The sequence below is a fragment of the Saccopteryx bilineata genome, chromosome 9, assembly GCF_036850765.1.
Source record: "Saccopteryx bilineata isolate mSacBil1 chromosome 9, mSacBil1_pri_phased_curated, whole genome shotgun sequence".
NCBI lineage: Eukaryota > Metazoa > Chordata > Mammalia > Chiroptera > Emballonuridae > Saccopteryx > Saccopteryx bilineata.
Window position 1 is genome coordinate 44,732,874 of NC_089498.1, and position 24,332 is coordinate 44,757,205.

Here is a 24,332-nt window from a genome sequence, read left to right on the forward strand (position 1 = left end):
TCCTAGGGTGCAGTCTCTTAATCGCGGTAGTATATTGCACCTGCTACCTCTCTCCAAGGCCTGGAAGACAGAGGAGCGAAGGCCTGCAGGCGCATTGTGATTTAAGAGGATGACCTCTCTTGGGGGTGGGGGGATGTGAATGGTGAGCTGGGCTTTCAGGGTCCCTGACATAATTCCAACCCTAAGCAGGGAAGGAGGAAACAAGTTTCTGGATTTGGAGCGGAGTTGTGAGTACAACTCTTGGCCTGGTGTGCTTTAAGAGCAGAGGGTATCTTTGGGAGGCTGGGGAAAAGGAAACCAAAGGTGTTTCTACATTGCAGCAGTAGCGACACTAGTTGGCCTGTCGCGATAGCCGGGACACTGAAATCACGCTCTGGATTTTCAAAGCCAGGAGGGCTTCCAGGACCTTGATTGGCTACCGAAGCGCGGCGCTGCAAATACCGGCGCCGCCGGACCTGACGGCGGGCTCTGCCTCCCCGGACAACAACCTAACGCCAAAGGCTTCGCGAGAAGAGGCTATTAGTCGGTTACGCTGCCGCGGCCGGCGGCGCACGCCGCTCCTGGGGCGGGGCCTTCCGCCCACCGGCAGGGGGCGCGCGCTCGGACAAGAGGCGCTGTTTCCATGGAGGGGGCGGAGGCCGAGGCGCGGGAGAGGGCCGCTGTGACCCGGGACCTGCTGGCTCTAGGGTAAGGAGGCCGCGTGTGGCTGGAGACGGTGCAGGAAGGGACAGGTTTGGCCTCATAAATTCTTAAGGCTTGTCATGCTGCCTCCGCGCCGCCGCAGGTATGAGGCCTTCTCGGGCGCGGCGGCGCTGGGCCCTTCGTGCCCAGACTTCAGGGTGTTGTGCGCGCGGCTGGCGGCGGAGCTGGCGACTTTGGGCGTTTTGGAGCGGGAGCGAGAGGAGGACGTGGAGGCTCTGAGTGTCGGTAATGGTACGTGTGGAGCTGCAGGCCCAGAGGGGTGGAGCGCAGGTGCCACTGCCGCGCCCTGAAACCTCCCGCCTCCCGCAGGCCCCAGCGCTGAGGAGAAGTTTCGGCGACAGGTGGTCGGCCTGCTGCAGGAGCTGCACTGCCCGGACCGTTCGCTCTACGGCGAAGATTGCGCGGCCGCGCTGCGGACGCCGGGCGCGTGCTTGCGCCTGCTGCGTGAGCCGGGGGCGGGCCCGGGATGCGGAAGTGGGCGAGGTTTCAGCCTCTAGAGTGGGCGGGCTCTGCACGTTGTAGTGGAGCCAGGGTTTTCCCGAAGGGACGTGGTGTGGAGGTCGAGACCCGTGGGAGGGGCAGAAGTGGGTGGGGTCAGGACATTGGGGCCGGTTTAAGCCTCTGCGGTAGAGGCAGGATTAGAATTTTGATGGGAGGGTCGGGTTCAGTGGTAGTCAACCTGTTCCCTGCTGCCCACTAGTGGGCGTTCCAGCTTTCATGGTGGGCAGTAGCGGAGCAACCAAAGTAGATATAAATGAAAAGATAGATTTAACTATAGTAAATTGTTTTATAAAGATTTATTCTGCCAAATTTAGCGTAAATCCGACATAAAGTACTTGGTAATTATTATTATATGCTTTAACTTGCTGTAACTTTGCTTTATAAATTTTATAAAGTAAACTTCCCTATTTTATAAATCACCATTACTGTGGAACCGGTGGGCAGTTAGAAAATTTTACTACTAACAGAGATACAAAGTGGGCGGTAGGTATTAAAAAGGTTGACTACCCCTGGAAGGAGCTTGGCAGGTGGTTCTCAGGTGAGCGAGGTTCAGAGTCTGAGAAGACTAGATGTGGATGGAGATCATTCTGGAGCTAGAACCAGGGTCCTAGGTGGGCGGAACTAGAAAGCGGGAGGTTTTGAAGCTGCTGGAGATTTTTGACCCAGATGTGTGGTCTGGGAGCGTACCTATATAGATTGCACCGTTCCCTTTCCCTACTTTTAGGCTTTCTCTGCACAGAACTCCAGGCTGCCCGCCTCCTCTGCCTACATTCCCAGCTGGATCCCAGCCGGGTGGCAGCGCCGCCAGGTGGGGAAGTGGCAGAGGAGGGAGCTGGCATGGTACAGGAACTGATCCTTATCCTCCAAGCCCTGGGGCTGCCCAGACCCACGCTGGGGACCCTCGCCAGCAGGCTGCTGCGGGAGTTGCATGCCAAGGTAGAGAGCGAGAGCCCTCCATCTTCCTTGCTGGGGGAGAGCCATTTCTCCAAAAGAGGCTCTGAGAGAAGTGTGCCCTAGCCACTGCAGTTTTCTAGGGCTGTGCCCGCCATTCTGGATTCCGTGGCTTGGGTCCTTATGACTGTGGTGAAACGGGGTCCATGGAAATCTTAGTTTCTTACAGTCCAGTCAGCTTCAAACTCCTTCTCTGTCAGGTCTCCGAGCTGCTACCTTCTCTGCCCCCAGGGTCCCTGGAGCCCCTCCTCAGCTACCCATTGGACGCACCCAGATGGGTAAGACTGTGTATGGCTGTAAGTAATGTCATCCAGAGATGGGAGTGAGGGGGGCTCTGGCATGACCAAAACCATTTTCCCTAGGAAGCGTTGGAGTCTCTATGCCAAAGCCTGCGATATCAGTACAGCTGCCGCCGCCGCCTCCTCCTCAAGCGCCTGGACCTCACAACATCTGCATTCCATTGGAGTGATCGGGCAGAGGTGTGGGCATAAGATCCTGGCAGGAGCGGGGAGCCCCAATGGTGGGATGAGGGCCAGGAATATTACCCTCTTGCACATTCTGAGGCCCAGGACATTGTAGAATCTTGTGAGGTAGGGGCTCTAGAATCTTAGGGCCTCCAGGGCATTCTAGAATTCCCAGCTCTGAGTTGGGAGTATCTTCAGTTATACTCTAAACCCTTTTTAGAGATTTGGGAAGTGAGGTCCTGAATAAGGAAGAAATGCTTCCAAAATGAGTGTTCCCACCTTGATTGGCTCTTGGACACTTTCTTCATATCCCCTCACCCCCTGCCCCCACCAGGCCCAAGGGGAGGCCATGAAGGCAGTGCTGATTCCAATTCGAGGGGCTCTGACCCCAGAATCCGAGGTTTCCATTGCACACATCCTGGCTGCTCGAGCTGACCTGTCTCGTCTTGTCCCAGCCACAAGCAAGGCTGCCCGCCGAGTGACCTGCTGTGCCATCAACAAGGTGGGCACCTGGGGGTAGGGAGGAACCCCAGCCTCTTTGGCCTTCAGACTGGCCTTTCAGCCTCTGCCCTGGCCCTGCCTTGTTCTCTCCTGCCTGGGTTCCTGGCTTCTGGACTCATCACGTCTAATTCACCCTCTCCACATGGTAGTTAGAAGGATATTTCTAATTCAGAAATCAGGTCATGACCCCACAGCCTAGCTCAAACCCTCCTGTGGCTCCCCAGTGCCTTCAAAACAAAGTCTAGCTGAGCCCCCTACCCACCTTTTCAGCTTTGGCTTAAACTCATCCCCCAATACCTCACCCTGTCTATTGTATTAGGTTTTAGCCATTTTTAAAGCAGAAATATTCTCTGTTTAAATGATTTTGTATGTGGCCTCATACTACTCTGTTTAAAGTCCTATATTTATGTGAATGAGTATAAGGGAATAAAGTCTAGCACAGCAAAGAGTAAAGTAAAGTTTATGGGAAAAAAAGTTATTTGCTTTAAGGAAATATAGTAAGGAAATAATATAGGTGATTTATAAATGATAAATATTTAGAAAAAAACACTATTTTGCTGGAAATGTTATACAAAGCCCCAACTATGAAATAGACATAAGTTGAGGTGTCCTTGTTACTTCTGGTGGGGACTTGGACCTCTATCATCACTCTTTTATTCCCCTCTTGCTGAGGCCCCAGAACCCAGTTTGAAAGTTCCAGGCCTGTATTTTCCACCAATCCAGCTCTCCAGACCCTCCCACGCATTATACCCAAATAGTCAATATCTGCCATTCCTTTTTTAACCTTATCTTGTTCCCTTAGCTCTCTGGCCCCCATGTCTAAGATACCTTTCTTCTCTGAAACTCATGTCTAATCAACTTTCAGGTGCTTATGGGCAATGTGCCAGACCGAGGGGGCCGTCCAAATGAGTTGGAGGCTCCCATGCCCAGCTGGCAGAACAGAAGAGAAAATGGAGGTGGACAGAAGGCAGGCCGCCAGTGCTGGGGCCGCAAGAAGAAGAAGAAGAAATAAAGGGGAACTGGTGTTTGGGGCAGGGGTCCTCTATGAGATGCTAACACCGTTGATAATCTCTAGGGAATCAATTTGAGGGTTTTTCTTGACACCTGGCACCCAGGCCCCACATATCCTGTTCCTGAGGCCCCAAATGTGTTCCCCCCAACCCACCATTTAACACCAAGGACCATGTTCTCTGGAAAATAAATTTAATTTATGACAACAGTAGGACCTATCTTTGTGGGGGCCGGGTCAGGGGTGTATGGGTTAAGGATGACCAGGAGGTCTTGGTTTCTTGGGTCTAAATAGGCCCCTGGTGCTCTGACAACAACACATCTTTCCCTTCCTCTGGGCATGTGGAAGGAGACACATAGGCATTGGAAAAACATTTATCAGGTAACGACCATGTGTCCACCCTGTTCTAGGTCCTGAGGATAAAGCAGTGAAAGGTGCAGATAATGAAAACCCCCGTTATCCTTGAACTGACATTTCTGGCAAGGAGGAGCAGATATTTAATAAGAGAAATAGGTAAAATGCATAATTGCCAGATGAGGAAAGGACTTTGGAAGAAAATAAAGCAGAAGGGTAGGATTGGAGTTGTGGGGAAATCGCAACTTTGAGTATGATGAGAGGTAGCCTCACTGAGGTGACACTTGAACTAAGTCCCAAAGAGGGAGTCCTGTGGGCCTCTGGGGAAGAGCATTCAAGGTAAAGGGACGAGCCAGTGTAAAGGCCCTGAGGTAGTAGTATTTTGGCATGTTCAGGGACCATGAGGCCAGGATAGCTGAAGCAGGATGGGTGAGGGGTGAGTGGTGGGAAGTACTAGGGGCAGATGGTGTGGAGTGGGCCACATGGAGGACTTTGGCGTTTATCTTCAGTGAAATAGCCATGTGCTCTGACTCAGGTGTTCATAGACTCCCCTTTCCACCCCGTCTCTAGACTTTTGTCTCTGGAACCCCAGAGTTTAGAGCTCTGCCCATCCTATCTGACCTATTGGTCAGAAGCTTCTGTTTTAGAGGCAGACAGAAGACTTGGGTTTGAGTCCTGACTCCAACACTTAAGAGCTCTGCCACCTTGGGCCAGCAGCTTAACCTCTCACTGAGCCTCAGTTTCCTCATCTGTAAAACGGAGATTTAAGGAGTTGGTGAAATAATGCCTAAGTTTAAATGTATCCAACACAGAGCTGCACAAACTAAGTGCATGAAAAGGGAGTATGATTAATAGCTATGCTGGTGCAAAAGAAAATAAATTTCTTTCAGGGTTAAGAGATGACGGACGCTTTGATGAAAGCAGTGTGAATGCAAAGGAGGCGATCCCTTTGGGAGCTCTGATGGAGGCCAAATAACATGACTTGGGACTGGCTCTGTGGGGAAGGAGTGAGAGAAGAGACCAAGGCAATGTTTAGGAATTCGGCTTGGAGGACTGGATGGGTGGCGAGGCCATCACTGGGAGGGGGACCTGGAAGGAGGAAGACATTAGATGATATGGGGGGTGTATAATGTCCAGGAGTGGTTTCAGTGCCAAGAGCAGCACTTCACCTGACTTTGTTAAGTGAGTGAATGAAGGTCCCCTGTGAACATTTTTTCCCCTAATCTGAGACTCTCTGCCTTTGAATAATGGAATTTATGCCCCTGACAGTTATTGTAGCTCCTGATATATTTGGCCTTATTCTTGCCATCTTACTGTTTTCCTTTTCTCCCTAAAATCCCTTTTCTATTCTACTAGTGGCCACCCCTTCTCCCTCTTAGCATACTGAAATTTCTGTCTTTCTAACAACATTAAAAATTAACTAGAATCTATACTCTCCTACCCAGTGATTGGGGACTTTTGCACATTGTTACTTTCCTATGCCTTCCAAATCTGTCTGGGTTCCCCAGGCAAGTGGTTGGTCTCTCCTGTATCCAGTTGGGGGTGGGGGCAGTTCCTCCTCACCGTCTCTGGTTCCCAGGAAGGGTGTGGGGGCTCTGTCTGAGTCCAAGCATGGTGAAGGTGGCACCCCGTCTCAGCTTCCAGGGGGAGTATGTAGGAAAGACTGTCCTCAGAGCCTGTTTTTGGGTGTGGGTGGGAGGAATGTAGACATGATGGAAAGGGCTTCATTACCTTGAGATTAATCCCTACTGACCAACACCCTTCCCAGGACTACTACACCCTGGGTCTTACCACAGCTGGCATGGGGTACTGGTGTGGGTGGCACAGGGGCTCCTGTGGGGCTCGTATCACCCTTGGCCCCTGGCCTCTTACATTCTTCCTTCACTCGGTCTCTGCAGTGTTTGTGGCAACACAGCCCACAGTCTGGGGGAAGGCAGTGGTTAGTGGCCAAAGGCCCAGTCCCTGGCCCCATTCCTAGACTGAAGATCCTGAATTCTCTCTCCCATCACGGATGCCCCACTCACCCTGACAGCGGTAACCTTGCTTGGTGACACCCCAGAGCTGGGAAGAGAAAGCAGAATCGGTTACCTTGGCTGGGGTAGGGGCTGTGGATGGGGTGGGAGCTGTTTGAAAGTGTGAAACCAGCCAGGTTTGGGAAATTCTCAAGGCTAGAGGTTTATGTGGGATCTGGGATTAAAGTAATTTGGAGGTTCTCTCAAATTTGGTGAGTCATCTAGGCTGTTAGGATTGTGTCAAGTTTGGAATTCTATGGGCAGGGTTTGTGTCTGTTGTCTCCTGCTGTGCCTCCCCTCACAACCCCGCCAGCACACCCTGAGCCTAGAACTGCTGGCACACTGGACCTGCTCAATAAATATGTAGTGAGCAGATGTGGGGAAGTCTAGCGTTTGTAAATGAGCCTTGGTTTGGAGATGGAGACGTCTGTAAATTATTCAGAGTTTGAGAGTAAATTTGGAAATTACCCAGGGTTTGAATGATCTAGAGTCTAAAGACTTGGAGATTGAGTGTTTGGAGATCACCTACCCAGGTTTGTAGATTAAACAGTGTTTTAGGTATTATCCATGCCTTGGCAGTTATCCAGGATGGAGGTCGTCTGCAGTTTGGGCGTCAGCTAGACTTTGGACATACCCAGATGTAGAAAATATCCAGTTTTTAGGTTTTTTTGTGAAATGTGGGGATTATGTGAGTCTGAGGGATTTTCTGGAATTTGGGGATTTGGGGGGTTTTGGGGACTGAGTGTTCTGGGGAAGGGCTGGCTTCTGAGCCCAGACTATGAGGATCTGGGACACTCAGAAGATGGACCCCAAGGGTGATAGGAGGCCCAAATGCTCACGAAACCACTGCAGCTGTCACAGAAGGTGGGCTTGCGGAAGGTGACCTCATGGAAGGAGTGCAAGAAGGCCAGGCCCAGCTTGGAGCAGATGGCACTGGCCCGGAGCAGGTATGCTGTCACCTCCTCTCGGCTAAAGGAGCCCCTCCTGGGGGTAGAGACCTCACTTCAGCATAAGTGGCCCCTTTCTCTCAGACCCTGGCGTCCTGGCAACCCCAGTATCCTCATTTTCAGGGGACCCAGGAATCAGAGCACTTACTCTTGGCATGGGGGTGGGTGAAGCCCATGGCAGGCAAATGGGAAGTTGCCTGAGAGTCGCTCGAAGTCCTCCAGAGAGATGGTTCCTTGGCCTTCAGGGTCATAATTCTTGAACACAGACTAGAGGAATGTGGGAAGGAGAGAGTAAGGCCAAGTCATGCTCCTCTCACTTTTAGATACCCTCTTCCAGGTCAGGGCTATACAGATAGCTTCCTTCCTGGCCCCCAGCAGCCAGGCCACAGTCCCCTTCTTACCTCTACCAGCTGCTCCACATGCTGACCCAAGGTGGCCCTGTCGGGCTTGGGCATCACACCAGGGGCCCACTCCACCACCAGGGGTGCTTTGAAGGGGGAGGGTGGCTGGGGTGGGGACAGAGGGGCACAGTTAGTCAGTATATAGGCTTGGGTTGGAGATCAGAGATCAGGGGTCAGGTCTCACCAGACTCTTGGGACAGCGAGGCTCCCGGGTGTAAGAAAGCTCATAGATCTCGTCCTCCGTGTAGAAGAGATCCAGGGAAAGCTGGGGGTGGGCAGGGCGTTACAGATCCTCGGTCTCCATTCTCCTGCCTACAGCCATTGCCCTGCCTGCCCTCCCAGCCTCTTCCCCAAAGCCCCCTTCTGAGACCCATTCACTCCTCACAGCACCTGTCCCCTGGTCCAGATATGCCATTTTCTCACCAAGGCTTTAAAAAAAAATCTTATTTAAAATCAAACCTTTCTTTCCTCTTCCTGCCTTAATCTTTTCTTACACTTATCATCTAAAAGCCCATATGATTTACTTATTTGCTTTGTTTTATGGTCTGTAAGCCCCACAAGAACAGCAGTTTTTTAAAAATTAAGATTTTATTTATTGATTTTTAGAGAGGAGAGAGAGAGAGAGAGAGAAAGGGTAGGGTTAGGAGGAGCCAGAAGCATCAAACTCATAGTAGTTGTTGTAAAATGACAAAAGAAAGTATTACGTTGTATTTGTAATTTTAAAAATTATAAAATTCTGATTTTCTGGGAAGCTGTTGTTCATTTGTAGCTAGGGGTATAATAAAATAATGTATATAACATTTAAAAACAAAACAAAACTCGTAGTAGTTGCTTCTCCTATGTGCCTTGACTGACCTGGCAAGCCCAGGGTTTCACACCAGCAACCTCAACATTCCAGGTTGGCGGAATATTTTTATTTTTATTTTTTAATTTTTTAGAGGGAGAGAGACAAGGACAGACAGGGATAGATAGAGAGGAAGGGAGAGAGATGAGAAGCATTAACTCAGTTGCAGCATCTTAATTGTTCATTGATAGCTTTCTCACATGTGCCTTGACCAGGGGTTCCAGCCTAGCCAGTGACCCCTTGCTCAAGCCAGTGACCTTGGGCTGTAAGCCAGTTACTTTTGGGTTTAAGCCAGTAACCAAGGGATCATGTCTATGACCCACCCTCAAGCCAGATGCACCCATGCTTAAGCCAAGGACTTCAGCGTCCCAGGCTGATGCTCTACCCACTGTGCCACTGCCTGGTCGGACCCAGATGGACATTTTATCCACTGCACCACCATAGATCAGGTTGCAATTTTTTTCTGACTTGCTCACTGCTCTGAACCTAAGTCCCTAAAGTAGTGCCTGGCTCATACTTGGTGCTCAATAAATAATTGGGCTGCTGGTCTTTCAGAGCCAACAAAGCACAGGGTTTTTGGCACCACTCATAGGGCAGGGAGAGCTTCCTGGGCAGGCCCCATACTTAGAAGGGCTCCTACTTCATTTAATGCCTGACTATCACCATCTTGAAATTATTAAGAATTTGGAACAAGAAGCCCCACATTTAGGCCCTGCAAATTATATAGCTGGTCCTGTCTTAGGGTCTGAAAATTAACTTTTCAATCTTAGACTTGGGGATTTAGACATGGCCCTCAGAATCCCAGTCTTTCAATTTGTAGCTTCTTAGAATGTTAGAGTATATACAGGGGTGGGCAAAAGGAGGCTTACAGTTATAATACAAATAAATAGTAGTACAAGCATAAACTCGCATACTCACAACTGTAAACCTACCTTTGCCCACCCCTGTATATATGTATATGCAGAATCCCACACTTCCAGTCTTAGGACATAGTGTGGTGGTTCACGTATGTTACACACATGGGTTCTGAAGCTGGCCTTCCTGGGTTCAGTCCAGGTTTTACTGCTCTGGGGCAGTGGCCAAGTGATTGTACCTCTCTGGCCCTCAGTTTCCTAATCTGTAGAATGGGCATAAGGATTCCCACCTTGGAGTTTTGTAGATGGAATGAAGTGCTCTGTAGAGAGCGTTTTACATGGTGCCAGGCCCAGAGTAAGTGATCAATAATTACTACTATCTTTTTGTTAGATTCCTGGAAATGCTAACGCTTGGAATTTTGGACTAGTGACATGAAAAGCTCAAAACCTTGCAGTTCAGAAGTGAGAAAGCCCAAAGCAATTCTGGAGCTCAGATCAAGGGCTATACTTAAGTTGTGAGGGGAATGGGGGGAAATGCATCATTTATATAGATAAATGATGAATTCCAGATATTAATTTAAGAGTTTTATGTGAATTATGTGAATTATATTATTGATTTTTCTCAACTACTCTTTTTTTTTTTCTGAAGTGAGAAGCAGGGAGGCAGAGACAGACTCCCGCATGCACCCGACTGGGATCCACCCGGCATGCCCACCAGGGGGCGATGCTCTGCCCATCTGGGCTGTTGCTCCTTTGCAACTGGAGCCATTCTAGCACCTGAGGCGGAGGCCATGGACCATCCTCAGCGCCCGGGCCAAATTTGCTCCAATGGAGCCTTGGCTGCAGGAGGGGAAGAGAGAGACAGAGAGAAAGGAGGGGGGGAAGGGTGGAGAAGCAGATGGGCGCTTCTCCTGTGTGCCCTGGCTGGGAATCAAACCCGGGACCTCAACATGCCGGACTGACACTCTACCGCTGAGCCAACCAGCCAGGGTTCAACTACTCTCTAAAGTGGGTCCTATTATTCCCATTTTGCAGATAAGGAAACCAAAGCGAAGGGGTTAAGCATGGCCCAAGGCCACACAGCTAGAAAAAAACCCTCCCTAGAAGCTCTGGTTTCTTTTTTTCTCTTTAGAATTTTTAAAAATATATTTACTAATTTTTTAGAGAGAGAAAAAAGGGAGCAGAGAGGGAGAGAGGAATATAGATCTGTTCCTGTACGTGCCCTGACCAGGGATTGAACCAGCAACCTCTGTGCTTCAGATTGATGCTCTAACCAACTGAGCTATCTGGCCAGGTTATAAGCTTTGGTTTCAAAGCCCACACATCCCAGTGTTATTTTCTCCTGGTCCTGAAGCCCCACTCAGGACCCTAAATCTCAGTACTCCAAGAGCCCAGCCTGGGCAGAGTGGCTCACCGTGAGCAGATGGAGCAGGTCCTCATTGGCACTGCAGGGAGGATGCTGCTTCTGGAGGTCTGCCAGCTCTTGCAGCCGCAGGTAGAGACTGTTTAGCTTGGGAAGGTGCAGGCGGCCATCAGGCAACCTGTCAGGCTGTGCCTCATACAGGGACACCAGGTCCTTGAGGTGCACACCCAGCACAGGCAGACGGAAGCCTGTGCAGCCAGCCCAGGTACGGCGATAACAGGTGTAGTTGTTTTGGGCAGCGAGCAGCTCAGTGAGCTCCAGCAGGGCCTGTGTGGGAAGCCATGTTGGAATGGAGGGGGGAGCATGTTATCAGGAAAGCAAGTTCTGCCCCTTAGCCTCCTGAAGGGGTGTTATCATAGCAGTCTCCTGACCCCCAGGGCCCCAATGCCATTCTGGACACCTCCTTCAGCCCCTCAATGTCCCACACTGGTCTTAGCATCTTCCCAAACTGCTCTTCCTTTTGGGTCTCCATCTCTCAGTCCCCAGGTTATAGAGTAATTTTTCCAAAAGCCAAATCCAATCATGGATGCTGCCATCATTCCCAAAGGTTCCCTAACTCCCCAGTGCCCTCTGGATAAAGCCCAGACACTTTAGTTCTGCTTGCAAGGCTCAAATGGATCTTCCCCTGGGCATCTCCTGCCACCTCCTGATCTTGGCTACACACCAGACTTATGAATCACTCACTCTCCTCAGACATTCCTAGGACATCCCATTCTATAACTCCTTCCATGGGTGTCCCAAATGTTAGCATTCTGGGTGGCATCATTTTACTACCCACTTGGACCGCAAGTTCTCTGCATTTCTCTCATCTTTCTCGAGTCCTGCTCAGGACTGAACATACAGAGAGTAAGAAGGGTTGGCATGATGGGTGGATGAGTAAAGAGAAGGAATGGCAGGGAACAGATCCTGGGGGTCTGTTGGATTTGGACAAGCAAGTTCTCCAGGTGGTTCCAGGGCCCAGGCAGGGATAAAAGAGGATTTAGGAAAAGGGGTTTAGGGCTACTGGAACTTTTGAGGGGTAGTGGAACCTCACCTTGGTGCTGTCAGGGCTCAAGTGTGCATGGGAGTCCTTAAGCCTGGAGATGGCACTGTGACACAGGCCCCCAGTGACTGCCATCAGTGTGTTGAAATTTTGCAGCTTGTGGAGTCTCTAGGAAGGGAGAGTAATATAGAGGTTATGGGTGTCTCATTGAGCACAGGCAAGTTTGGAGTTCAGATAACAGCACCCCATTTGAGGTTGGGGTCTCAGGCATGTTGTGGTGTAGGTCAGTATAGGCAGCAGACAGGTGAGATGTGTCAGACAGGAGCAGACCACAAGCAAGTATGTAGGCATTAAACGGAGGTCAGGAAGGTGATAAACTAATGCGAGGTCAGAAAAAAGTGGAGGGTGTCAGGCAAGTATGGGCTATGGGACAAGAAAAGTGTGTGTCAGGTGTGTGGCTATTAAAACAGATGTCAGGGTGTCAGGCACCTGACTGTCCGACTGCTCTGAGAATCAGGCAGATGAGGGGAGACAAGAAGGCCAGGCCCTGGGCGGGAGTTTGGAACCCGGCAGAGGTGAATGGGGCCAGAGTGATATGGAGGGGTCATGTAGCCTTGAGACCGGTGTGGGGTCAGCTGGTCATTAGGGGGAATTGCCTCGCCCTTCCCTTTTCCAAGTTTGAAGGATTCAGGTCGCTGCGGGGAGAAAGTGGAACAGAGGAGGAGTGGAAGATGCTCAGATAGAGGAGACCGTGAGGGAAACACCAAGACCACAGGGTTAATGGGTACGACAAAGGAAGCAAGGGAGTAGAAGCCAAACGAAGGGCGTGGTATGCTAGGAAGTACGAAGAGGGGCGTGGCCACACTGGCGGAAGGAGATCTTCCCTTTTCTCCAGAGGGGAGGGAATGTATCTGCAGAGGGGCGGGATACAACGCGGAACACAGAGGGGCGGGACACAACGTGATGGGAACCGATACAGTCAGTATTCCAAAGGGGCGGCTGGGGTTTAGGGATTCGGTGGAGGATGATGCAGATGTTTTCATTGCCCTGAGGATAGAATATTCAGGTGTAGGGCTTGGAAGACGGCTTGGAAGGACGTCGCCAACTGCCAAATTTAGGACCAAGGGGTGGGGCTAGGGCGAGTTCGATGAGGTGATATCAAGGCCAACAAAGAAGGGCCATAACATTCCGGGTTAGAACCACAGGACTGAGGCCTGGGGTGCGAGGCCAGGGTGGGGCGTGATGCGACGCGCGCGACCAGGAAATGGTGACGTCATCGCCCGGGATGAACATCTGGAACTGAAGGGGTGTGAGCTTCCCCAAAGCGAGAGAGCATTGGGGCAGGCTTTACCTGTGCCACGTGGATGAACTTGTCCAGCACCTGTGCGCGATGTGTGGGTCCGGGACGACTCAGCACCATGACCTGCACCCAGCGGGACACGCTGTTGCTGAGACCTACTGATCCCTCTAGGGCAGGACAGCCCCGCACGGATCCCTGTAAAACGTAGTCTCGCAGGTCCTGGGGCTGGAGGTGAAGTGGGCATGAGGGTGGGCATTGGCACTCAGGCCCTGCCCTTCACATGCCCATTCCCCTAGCAGTCATGACCTCCTATGTCCTAGTCTGGCTGTCACATGTCCCTGACATTACCATGACCCTTTTCTATCGGAGGAGAAATGTTTAAATAAAGCCAGGCATTCTCTGAGCCCTTTGTCATATTAACTAATTTAATCCTCACATCAACTCCATGAAGTGACTACTACATTCCCGTTTTAGAGATGAGGTCAATGAAGCACAGAGAGGATAATTTGCCTAATATCACACATGCTTGAGTCAGGGTGGGAACCCAGTCTGTTGACTGTTTACCTGTCTGATATACATACAGTCAGCAAAGGGAAGGATGGTGAAGAGGACATGAAACCAATTTCTATTTGTTCTGTTCAAGGGGTCAACATTCCATACCCACATGCACTGTGTTGTGTACATGTACACGTGTGTGTACAGTCAGGAAACTTTCACGTTAAGAAACCAGATCCCGCCTGACCTGGTGGTGGCGCAGTGGATAGAGCATCGGACTGGGATGCGGAAGGACCCAGGTTCGAGACCCCGAGGTCGCCAGCTTGAGTGCGGGCTCATCTGGTTTGAGCGAGGCTCACCAGCTTGGACCCAAGGTCGCTGGCTCCAGCAAGGGGTTGCTGAAGGCCCGCGATCAAGGCACATGTGAGAAAGCAATCAATGAACAACTAAGGTGTTGCAACGCGCAATGAAAAACTAAGGATTGATGCTTCTCATCTCTCTCCGTTCCTGTCTGTGTGTCCCTGTCTATCCCTCTCTCTGACTCTCTCTCTGTCTCTGTAAAAAATAAATAAATAAAATTAAAAAAAAAAAAAAAAAAGAAACCAGATCCCATCAGAGTGATCACTTTGTAAGGTACAGAAATGTCTAATCACTATGTTGTACACCTGAAACTAATATAATATTGTATATAAAGGGTAACTGAAAAACAGATTTAACAAAAAACAAAAGTATAGCCTGACTAGACGGTGGCGCAGTGAATGGAGCATCAGACTGGGACACGAAGGACCCAGCTTCGAAACCCCGAGGTCGCCAGCTTGAGTGCAGGGTCGCTGGCTTGAGTATAGGATCATAGACATGACCCCATGGTCACTGGCTTGAGCCCAAAGGTTGCTGGCATGAAACCTAAGGTCCTTGGCTTGAGCAAGGGGTCACTCACTCTGCTGTAGCTCCCCCCACCCCATCAAGGCACATATGAGAAAGCAATCAATGAACAACTAAGGTGCCACAAAGAAGAATTGATGCTTCTCATCTCTCTCCCTTCCTGTCTTCTGTCCCTATCTGTCCCTCTCTCTGACTTGTTCTCTGTCTCTGTCAAAAAGAACAACAACAAAAACATAAGTATAAAACAAACAACAAAAATACAGATCCCCACCTTCCCTTGAATGATGATGGCAATAATGAACACTTCTTAGGTTGAAGTATATGAAATTACCATTTGGGTAAGTAAAGTGTTAGCATTTACTCAGGACCAGGCACTTACTCTGTTTTTAGCACTTACTATGTGCTAGCCTTTGCAACAAGCATTTTAAAATTGACATTTAATTTCATTCTCCAATTATCCAATGAAGTAGTATGACCTCCATTTTACAAGTAAGAAAACTGAGTCCCAGAGAAGGGACTAGTTCAAAGTTACACAGGTAAGAAGGAGTTGATGGCCTGACCAGGCAGCAGCTAAGTGACAGAGTGTAGGCCTGGGATGCAGACAACCCAGTTTGAAATCCTGAGATTGCTGGCTTGAGTGCAGGCTCATCCAGCTTAAACATGGGCTCACCAGCTTGAGTGCAGGGTCACTGCCTTGAGCACGGGATCATAGACATGACCCCATGGTCACTGGCTTGAAGAAGGGGTCTGTCTGTCCCTGTCTCTCTCGCTAATAAAGAAATAAATGCGTATATATACACACACAAAAGAAGTTGATGGATTAGACCCAGAGGCTCTGTGCTCAGCCAACTTCCCTCATTTTCCTGGAAGTTCTAGTACCAACTTTGAGAGTTTCAGATCTTTGTCCAAAGTCCAGGCTGGGGTCCTCTCAGTCCTGCCTGGCCCCCACCAGGCCCTGCCCAACCACATGCCCTCCCTAGCTGGGGAGAGGGGGGTCCTCACCGTGATAGCCTGAAAGGACCGGAACTCCAGGAAAGTGAGGTGCTGAGCCAGCTCTTCTGCCTCCAGATGGTCAAAAAGCAAGGACACTTTGCACTTTTTGCCCAGGCCTGGGCTGCTCATGGAGGTCGGGGGGCCAGGACCACCAGGGCTCAGACTGGGGTCAAAGAGGGATAGGGTATTGGAGGGGCTCAGGGTGGAAAATGTAGTGGTATGGAGGGAGATGGCAGAGTGGGGGAGGGGAGTGGAGTGGGAGGGATTGACTCACAGGTTGGAGGAATCTCTCAGGCTCCTCTGGGCTGAGTTGCCTTCCTGCTCCACAGTGGCCCAGAAGCGACCTATAACCTCTTCTAACTGGGGGTCCTGGTACACTGTCTCAGGGTGTTGGGTCAGCCAATACCTGAGAGTGGTTTAGAGATGGTGGGATGGGGGTATTGGTGAGGGTAGGGAAGTTCTCTAAAATGTATCTCTAGATCTGAGGAAACTCTAGGGTCAGGCAGGGTTCAGAGGGGCACCAGGCTGGTGCCATCTCTGAGATTAGGACTGGGGGCCTCTTAACATAGGCTGGTGGATCAAAGGGAGACAGACTGGGAGAATCTCTTGGAAGTGGTATTGCTAGGAAGCAGGATAGTGAGGGGATTTCAGAGGATGAGATTTTAGGGGAACAGGGTTCTTAGAAGCTAGGGTGGGTATGTAGGAGGTCGGGGTTTGGGGATCAGAGCTAGAGGTATCTGAGCAATAGCTGCGAGAGTCTATAGGATCTGGTTAGGGGTCTGTAAGAAGAAAGGGTTCTAAGGAACAGAACTGGGAGGGTCTTATCAACCAAACCAGGGTGTCCGAAAGTGGGATTGGGTGAGCAGGGCTGGGTGGGTCTGCAGGGAACTGGGTGGGGAGTCTCTGGGAGGTGTTTTAGTGTTGCAGCTGGGTGAGAGTCTTGGGTCATGGGTATGGAGGTATTGGCCCAGCCCTACCTGACCAGGTGACAAATCTGCAGCCGCCTCAGCTCCTGCATGTTCCCTTTGGCCTCCTGGTACTTGAGTTCTGGTTAAGGCTCTGATATCCAGCATCCCAAACTTACCTGCTCACCATGTCTTCATCTTTCAGACTCTCACATCTCTGCCCTTTGCCCTCCACCCACTGTTCATGGCCCTGGGAGGATATAAGGTCAGCAGGCGGGCAGCAAGGTGGGCTGAAGGCAGCACCCAGCTGTGCATGGCCAGTACCATGTTGAGAATGTGGTCCGCGCATCGCAGGCTGCCAGTTGAGTCTGGGGTGGGGGTGGGGATGGAAGAAGGGGATTCTGTCAGAATGGCCCCTGGGCAATAAACTGCAGTCTCCAGAGTCAGTTAGACTGCTTGGTTCAAATCCCAGCTCTACTTCTGACTGCATGAATCTGGGCAAGCACCTTGGCCTCCTGGTGCCTCAGTTTCCTAGCCTGTACTATACATGAGCCAGACAGTGCCTGGCAAGTCATGTTGAAGATGGCAATATCATCAGACCTCCTTCCTCTCATTCAGTAAAGAGAAACACAGGTGTCTCTGTTATCTCTAAAGTAGTGATTGAGATTCATTCCACACACCCCATGTTATTAAATTACCCCTTAAAACTTAGGCCTAGAGAGAGGTGGGTGCTGGGCCCAACCATAGGATTGGAGAGACTGGACAGGAAGGAGGGCACTCACCGAAGGACTGAATACATTTCTCCAGCAGCTCATCTTCGCTGCAGCCAACCTCTTTTAGCATGTCCAGAGCCATGGAAGCCATGACCTTGCTGATTTCCCGGGGGCTGGGACATGTCTTGTGGCGGCGGGCCTGTCGGGACCGGCCCCGCCCTCCTGTCTTTCCTGGGCATTCCTGGTGGGACTTCCTGTGAACATCACCCCAGAGAATCATGGGAGCTCTTTCCTTCAGGTAGGTCCCAGAATTCTTCTTGACCCCAAAGTCTCAAAGGCAAAGGCCCAGTGTTACTCTTGACTTCCCATGGACTCATGGGAGAAAACCCCAGAGTATTCCAGAACATGGGAGCCTTCTCCTACAGGTAAACTCCAAGGGTATCCTACAGGAAATCAGGAAAAGACCCTCAAGACTATCTTGAACTCTCCAAGAGAATCATGGGAGATGACCTTCCAGGGAATCATAAGAAATTTCTACTCTAGGAATTGCCTCCAAATTCCCCTTGACTGTACAGTCCAAGGCATCATAGGAGACACTTCCTGTTGAGCAGACTCCTGGGATTACTCTTCATCTCAAAGGAATCATGGGCAAAGACCACCAGAATCCTGTCCTCCTCAGGGGAATGATAGGAGATTCTGCAGGGAGACTTCTCAGAATTTCCCTTTGTTCTCCTATGCCATGCCTTCTTTCCCCAGCCCTCAAGGGAGCAGCAGACCCCTGAGGTTCCATCTCCCCCTCCTCCCCTACCTTGCCCCCTCCTTCAAGCCAGCCCTTGTCAGGAACTGAGTCTTCACTGTTCACTTGAGTCCCTAGATTTGGAACCCAAAGAGAAAATATGGTTGATCTTCAGAGCTGGGTGGGGTCCAGGGCTGAGAGAGTTTCAAGGGAAGTTTTAAAATAATCTTCATGCCTGACCTGTGGTGGCGCAGTGGATAAAGCGTTAACCTGGAAACACTGAGGTTGCCGGTTCAAAACCCTGGGCTTGCCTGGTCAAGGCGCATATGGGAGTTGATGCTTCCTGCTCCTCCCCCCTTCTCTCTCTCTCTCTCTCCTCTCTATAATGAATAAATAAAATCTAAAAAAAAAAAAAAAAAAAAAAAATCTTCATGGCCCTGGATGAGTAGCTTCATTGGTTAGCGACTCCTTCTGACATGTTGAGGTTGTGGGTTTGATCCCCAGTCAGGGGACAGACAAAAATGAACCAATGACGGCATGAATAAGTGGAACAACAAAGTGATGTTCCTCTCTCTCTCCCTCTCTTTTTAAAAGTCAATATATATTAAAAATTATAAAAAAACACACAAATACCCTCATTCTGCCTTGTGCCTTACCAAGGCTTGAGACTGGAGGCTAGTGTTCCAGTTAGGGAAAGAGGGTAATGGAGAGACATGGATGGTGGAGGCAGGGGGGATCAAAATCCAGGCAGAAAAGCCTTGGCTTCCACAAGTCATTCAAAATGAGGCTGGAGAAATGTATGTTGGCTATGTGTCTGTGTTAGTTACTTCATTTCTCTTGGCCTCAGTTTCCTCATATGAAAAATGAGTTATTGTTACAGTAATATAATGTTATAGTGATTAAATATATAGAAATATAGATAAATGTGAAAGATATATAGAAATAAGTTAGGCTATAATATTAAAAGCCATTAAGGCAATTGAATAAGGCTATGCTGTCTGGATAGAAACTAATCTAGTGTGTACAGATATGATAGGCAGATTCTGCTTTTTGCACAGGGCCCAGTTAGTGTGTGTGTGAAGTTATATATAGATAAAAAGTGGCTTGAGCCTGACCAGGCAGTGGCGCAGTGGATAGAGCATCAGACTGGGATGCAGAGGACCCAGGTTCGAGACCCTGAGGTCACCAGCTTGAGCGCGGGCTCATCTGGTGTGAGCAAAAAGCTCACCAGCTTGGATCTAAGGTTGCTGGCTTAAGCAAGGGGTTACTCAGTCTGCTGAAGGCCTACGGTCAAGGCACATATGGGAGAGCAATCAATGAACAACTAAGGTGTTGCAATGAAAAACTGATAATTGATGCTTCTCATCTCTCTCCGTTCCTGTCTGTCTGTCCCTATCTATCCCTCTCTTCGACTCTCGCTCTGTCTCTGAAATTAATTAATTAATTAATTAATTTTTAAAAAAGTGGCTTGATGTGATAACTCTATAGGTTAACATAAACAAGAAGCTTCCCTAGGAACACCTTAAAAGTGGCTTGATGTGACATTTCGGTAGATTAACATAAAAAGGCTCCCTGCTAGGAACTCCCAAAAAGATTGCTTGATGTGATAATCCTGTAGATTAACACCTGTTAGAAGGCATAGGTCAGAAAGGGTATTAAAGCTAAGGGCCCCCCCTGCTGTGGAAGTCGCCCAGACTCCAACATTGAACGTGGTCTGTCTCCACACTGCTCTGACCAAAGACAGCTGAGAGTAGCACGCTGACGCCTCCCCCCCCCCCCGCCCCCACTAAGCTGTACCCAGGCACGCCATAGGATTTGTGAGTAATACACTGCCTGTGTGATTCTTGCAACTAACTTGTGTGTTAGTTGTGTCTTTCCTCTGGTGGCAATTGGTCTCGGTACTAATAAGTAGAATACTCATAGGCACCTCAAGAGTAGTCTGTAAGAGCTGCCAACCCTGCTGTTAAGCAGGAGTGTCCCACTGTGCGGAGAAGTCGAACTGGGGACGCCTGATTGACATAGAGTTCTGGCTCTACTGGGCCAGTCATCCTTGGACCTTCCCCTGGAACCTGCTCTGAACATTCAATGACACACTCTTCAAAAGTGCTAAGTAAGGGAATTAGTTTACTCAGGCTGTTAAATGGCCAGAAGTGGAGAAGTTGAACTTGAGATGCAGAGAGAGAAAGTGATGGAGCAGATTAAAGCCAGCCCTGGAGTATGGAACCAGAAATTGGGAGATCCTCAGAACAAGGGCAATGCCATGTTCCTGGCACACCTAAGGTATAAAATGTTGTTGAATAACAGCTGGCATTTACTGAGTACCAAGCCTGTCCTGGGTGGAAGGTTAAACACTGATCTAGATCAGTGGCTCCCAAAGCATCGTTTCTAACCTATACTAACAGCATCACCTGGGAACTTGATACAAATACAAGTTCTCAGGCCCCACCACAGACCTAAAGAATCAGAAATATTGGAGGTGAGCCCAGTGACCTGTGTTCTACAAACCCTCCAGACAGTTCTGATGCATGCTCAAGCTTGAGAACCACTGGTCTAGTCTCACTGAGAACTTATGCAACTTTCCGAGCAGTGACTATGATTATCCTACTGACAGAAGAAACTGAGGCACAGAACAGTAAAATGACTTACCTAAGGTCACACAGCTAGAAAATGAGGCAACTAAGTCTCCACCACTAAAGTGCTGGATATTATGGGGAGGGGACCCCTTTGTCCATGAGAGACATGCTAGAGGAGGCTGGAGAAGCCGTCCAGGTTAGAAGCCCAAACACCGCTGCCCTGAGGATAGGAGAGGCAGCTTGCCCAGGTGATAGAAGCCCCTTGCAGAACCTACTGCCCCAGCCACTTGCTTGGCCATCACCTGCAGACTGTCTGCCCCCATAGTATCTGAAGAAGCAGTCTGGAGTGGTTTAAGAAGCAGGGGAACCACTTTGCCCTGTGTCACACTCCCCTCCCTGAGGGCAGGGACTTAAAGGTGCCTAGAGTTTCCGGTCCAGGGGGCAGCAAGCAACTGTGATGGGGAACCAGGAAGACCCCAGGGAGGACAGAGCACCCAGCCTAGGGAGGGAGGATGAAGGCGGGGATGGGGAGAAGGGGATTCAAAGTAGCTCCAACTCCAGAAAACGAGAGGACAGGACGTAGACATTAAAACAAAGAGACCCATCTCTGGTTGGCTCTGGACTCTCTAAAGTGTCTTTCCACCGGGTGCCCCCTGCTCCTTCCTGCCCCTGCTGCCCGAGGAGCACCACACCCTACCAACTGGTTAGTACATCCCAACCTCCCCCCACAGAGGAAGGCCTAGGGGCTTTGGTTGCTCCCAGTATCATTCAGGGTCCTCTCACCTCTTGCTGTCTTTCCTGTTCATGCTTCCTGTGAATAGGGCATGGAGGGGGTTCTTGCAAGAGCCTGGTTCAGCTCCTCCCCCCCTTCACCAATGCTCTAGCTTCTTAGCCCCTTCGGAGCTGGGGCCTCCTCAGGGCTAGGGAAGGAAAGAGGAACTGCCCTCCCCACCCAGCCCCAGGCCAGGGGGAAGGAAGAGGCTGGGGAGAGACCAAAGGCTCCCCTCCCCCCACATGGGGATCCCTTCAGGCTGAGGTTTCCGGAGAGCTGCTGGCCCCACCCCCAGTCGCCCAACAGGCTTTCTCTATCTCCCACATCTTTCTGTCTCTAGACCTGTGGTTCTCTGTTCTGTCATTTTCATACTTCAAATAAGAGCAGTTTCTTTTTTGTTTTTTTTTGAAGAGTGCCTAGCCTGACTTGTGGTGGCACAGTGGATAAAGCTTCCATCTAGAATGCTGAGGTTGCTGGTTGGAAACCCTGGGCTTGCCTGGTCAAGGCACATACGGGAGTTGATGCTTCTGGCTCCTCCCTCCCCCCCCTTTCTCTTTCCTCTCTAAAACAAATAAATAAAATCTTTAAAAAATTTAAAAATAAATTAAAAGAGTGCTTACTTAATATGACACATGTATGCAAAAACACACTCAAAATAAAAATATATATTTCTGTAAGGACATATTTATATATACAATGCACAAATGTTTGAATGGAAAGTTATGGACTGTTGAGCAAACAAGTGCGTTAGGCTTGCTTGCTTGTACTTTGCCTGACTGGTGCATGAGCACAGGGCAGCATCTTGTGTGTATAGTCTATGTAAGGCTGCAGGTGCTTGCCTCAGGGGGCAGACTGTAGATCGCGGATTGCCTGCCACCATTGGGAGGGGTGGATTTTGCTATTGTTTTCTGGAGAAGGGGTTCCCTCCCCCTTGTTTGCTTGTGAGCCCTGGTAGAGAGAAGTGGTTCTGATGCTGCAAGACTCTAATAAACAGAATGGCCCACTATCCTCCGGCTCCACAGTTCCTTTACCATCTGCCTGAATCCAATGTGAACCTGCATGATCATGGCCACTGGCTTTACATCTGGTGCACCCAGCGAGATTTGGATCAGATTGGTATGGAGCCACCAACACCCTTGAAGGGTGGGATAGAGGAGTGGCTGTTCCTGGTGGCTCTCCTTTTGGAGACCATGGGCTCCTTAAAGGCCAGTGGCTTCTTACAATCCTTTGAGAGAAAGCCCAAGAGCTCTATGCGTGAGGCTGCCTGAGGTGAAAGTTCCAGGGTGAGCTGTAGACTGAGTGGCGACAAGGGCTTGAACTGGAGCGAGTGCTGGAGAAGGAGGCCAACCGCTCTTGAAAGCTGCAATGTGAGATGCAGGCTGAACACTAATGTCACCTGGAACTATAGCAATCTCGGAAGAAGGAGTTACAAGTTCGTGAGCTCCAGTTTGCCCTGGAAGCAGAACGTTGGCACTGACAGTGGAGAAACAACTGCGGGATCAAGTGATAGGGTTGCAGGTGGGGGCCATGACCCCCTCCTCCCTTAAGTGGACGAAGAGACATTGACAAACTAGACGTTCCAGATCACCTTCCCCAGGCATTCGGGTGACTAACCCGGGTGTGGAAGGTCCCCTAGCTTATTTACGGTTAATCTTACATAAATCGCTGAAAGAGACATTTTTCCGTAATGATTACCAGCCCCCACCCTCAAACCCCTATTTAACCCTACCTATTAGATAACCGGGGGCTGCTCTCCCTATGAGACAGCCTGGCAGGTTTCCTTTCATTAAAGCCTGTTACACTGGTCTTTCGGACTCTGATTGATTCTATCATCAAGAACTGGAATCTCAGCTTCAGGCTGAGAGCCGGCAGCCACAGGAGCCGAAACAGGCGCAGAAGACAGAGCTGCATCCAAGCCAGTGGAGTGGCTCTGACCAGTGGGAGCAGATGTTTCCGACTCTTCTGAGGAGGAGGAGGAGGAGGAGGCTCGGGCTGGAGATGCCGTTTGCAGATGTAGAGCCCAGACAGTGGTCACCTAGAAAGTAAAAACCCAGCAGCCAAGACTCCCTCAGGAGCAGGCACAACCCCCTCCGCAGGTGGTGGAGTACTCTGTGGTCCGTCCTTACGCCCAAGCAGAGCTGATGGAGTTGGGGTTACAGTTTTGTCAGAAACCTACTTTAACGCTGGTGGTTGAGACCAGGAGGTTCTCACTGAATTCAGGCAGATAGTAGAGAAACTGTGCAGCTGGAAAGCATCGGGCCATACCAGTTTATTGGAGGCTCGCAAAGATGGGCGACAGAATAAACAAAAAAGGAAAAGAGCCAATAAAGGAAAAGCTGCTTTTTGCACTGAAGGGCAAGGGAGCAGGAAAACCACACCTTGCAGTGGCAGGAGAGCGATCTGGGAGAGTCGCTGTTGAGGGCAAGCACCTGTAGCCTTACATAGACCACACACACCTGGCGCGGCCACATGCTCATGCACTAATCAGGCAAAGTGCTTGAAGCCTGTAAACCAGTGAGCAAGCCTAACACAGCTGTTTTCCCCACACTTCATCACAATCTATGCTACAGCTACCTTCCATGATGGTCCCTGTGAGAGGAGTGAGGGACATTACATAAACAGAAAGGATCAAGACTGCAGCAACAGAATTACAAAAACACAAGCTATGGGCAATATGAGAGAGTGGTCAGTGGCACCAAGAGAGACAAATCTTGTCCCCAGCATAGTAGCTGGTACCAAAGGCCGTCCTGGGCGGGCATAACAAACCTTACTGGCCTGCACACCAGGATCTGCTGGTTCTATGTGTAATAAAATGGGAGAATTCATTATTGGCCATAAAGAAATGACAAAGGTACCCTTCATAATGCTGTCCCCCTGAGCACTCAAGGGATAATACACATCTATCTTAGGCAGCCAGGTGCTGGTTTCCCAGGGAGTTAACTGGAGGTCCACCTCTAGCCCCTTGCCCCACGGTGCCACCAAGGCCACCCATTATAGGTGGGGGGGGCCTGTACAGTC

At 50.1% G+C, this 24,332-nt stretch overlaps 2 protein-coding genes across 2 annotated transcripts; one reads left to right on the plus strand and one right to left on the minus strand.

Annotated features, from left to right (window-relative positions):
- Positions 1-547: 547 nt before the first annotated feature.
- FAM98C (family with sequence similarity 98 member C) lies at positions 548-4,336 on the plus strand. Its single transcript, XM_066243019.1, has 8 exons — positions 548-687; positions 785-933; positions 1,012-1,146; positions 1,928-2,139; positions 2,355-2,432; positions 2,517-2,633; positions 2,953-3,120; positions 3,985-4,336. Exons 1-8 carry the CDS (start codon positions 623-625, stop codon positions 4,129-4,131), a joined length of 1,071 nt encoding a protein of 356 aa, XP_066099116.1. The 5' UTR covers positions 548-622; the 3' UTR covers positions 4,132-4,336.
- A 124-nt stretch (positions 4,337-4,460) lies between these two features.
- On the minus strand, positions 4,461-21,470 carry RASGRP4 (RAS guanyl releasing protein 4). The gene is made up of 17 exons (XM_066243018.1): positions 21,326-21,470; positions 17,303-17,487; positions 16,783-16,888; positions 16,593-16,655; positions 15,890-16,021; positions 15,625-15,778; positions 13,297-13,470; positions 11,997-12,113; positions 10,955-11,230; positions 8,027-8,107; positions 7,843-7,947; positions 7,590-7,708; positions 7,334-7,478; positions 6,507-6,543; positions 6,274-6,405; positions 6,046-6,158; positions 4,461-5,571 (listed from the first exon to the last, which is right to left on the minus strand). The coding sequence occupies exons 1-17, from the start codon at positions 21,346-21,348 to the stop codon at positions 5,515-5,517; spliced, it is 2,019 nt and encodes a 672-aa protein (XP_066099115.1). The 5' UTR covers positions 21,349-21,470; the 3' UTR covers positions 4,461-5,514.
- Positions 21,471-24,332: the final 2,862 nt, after the last annotated feature.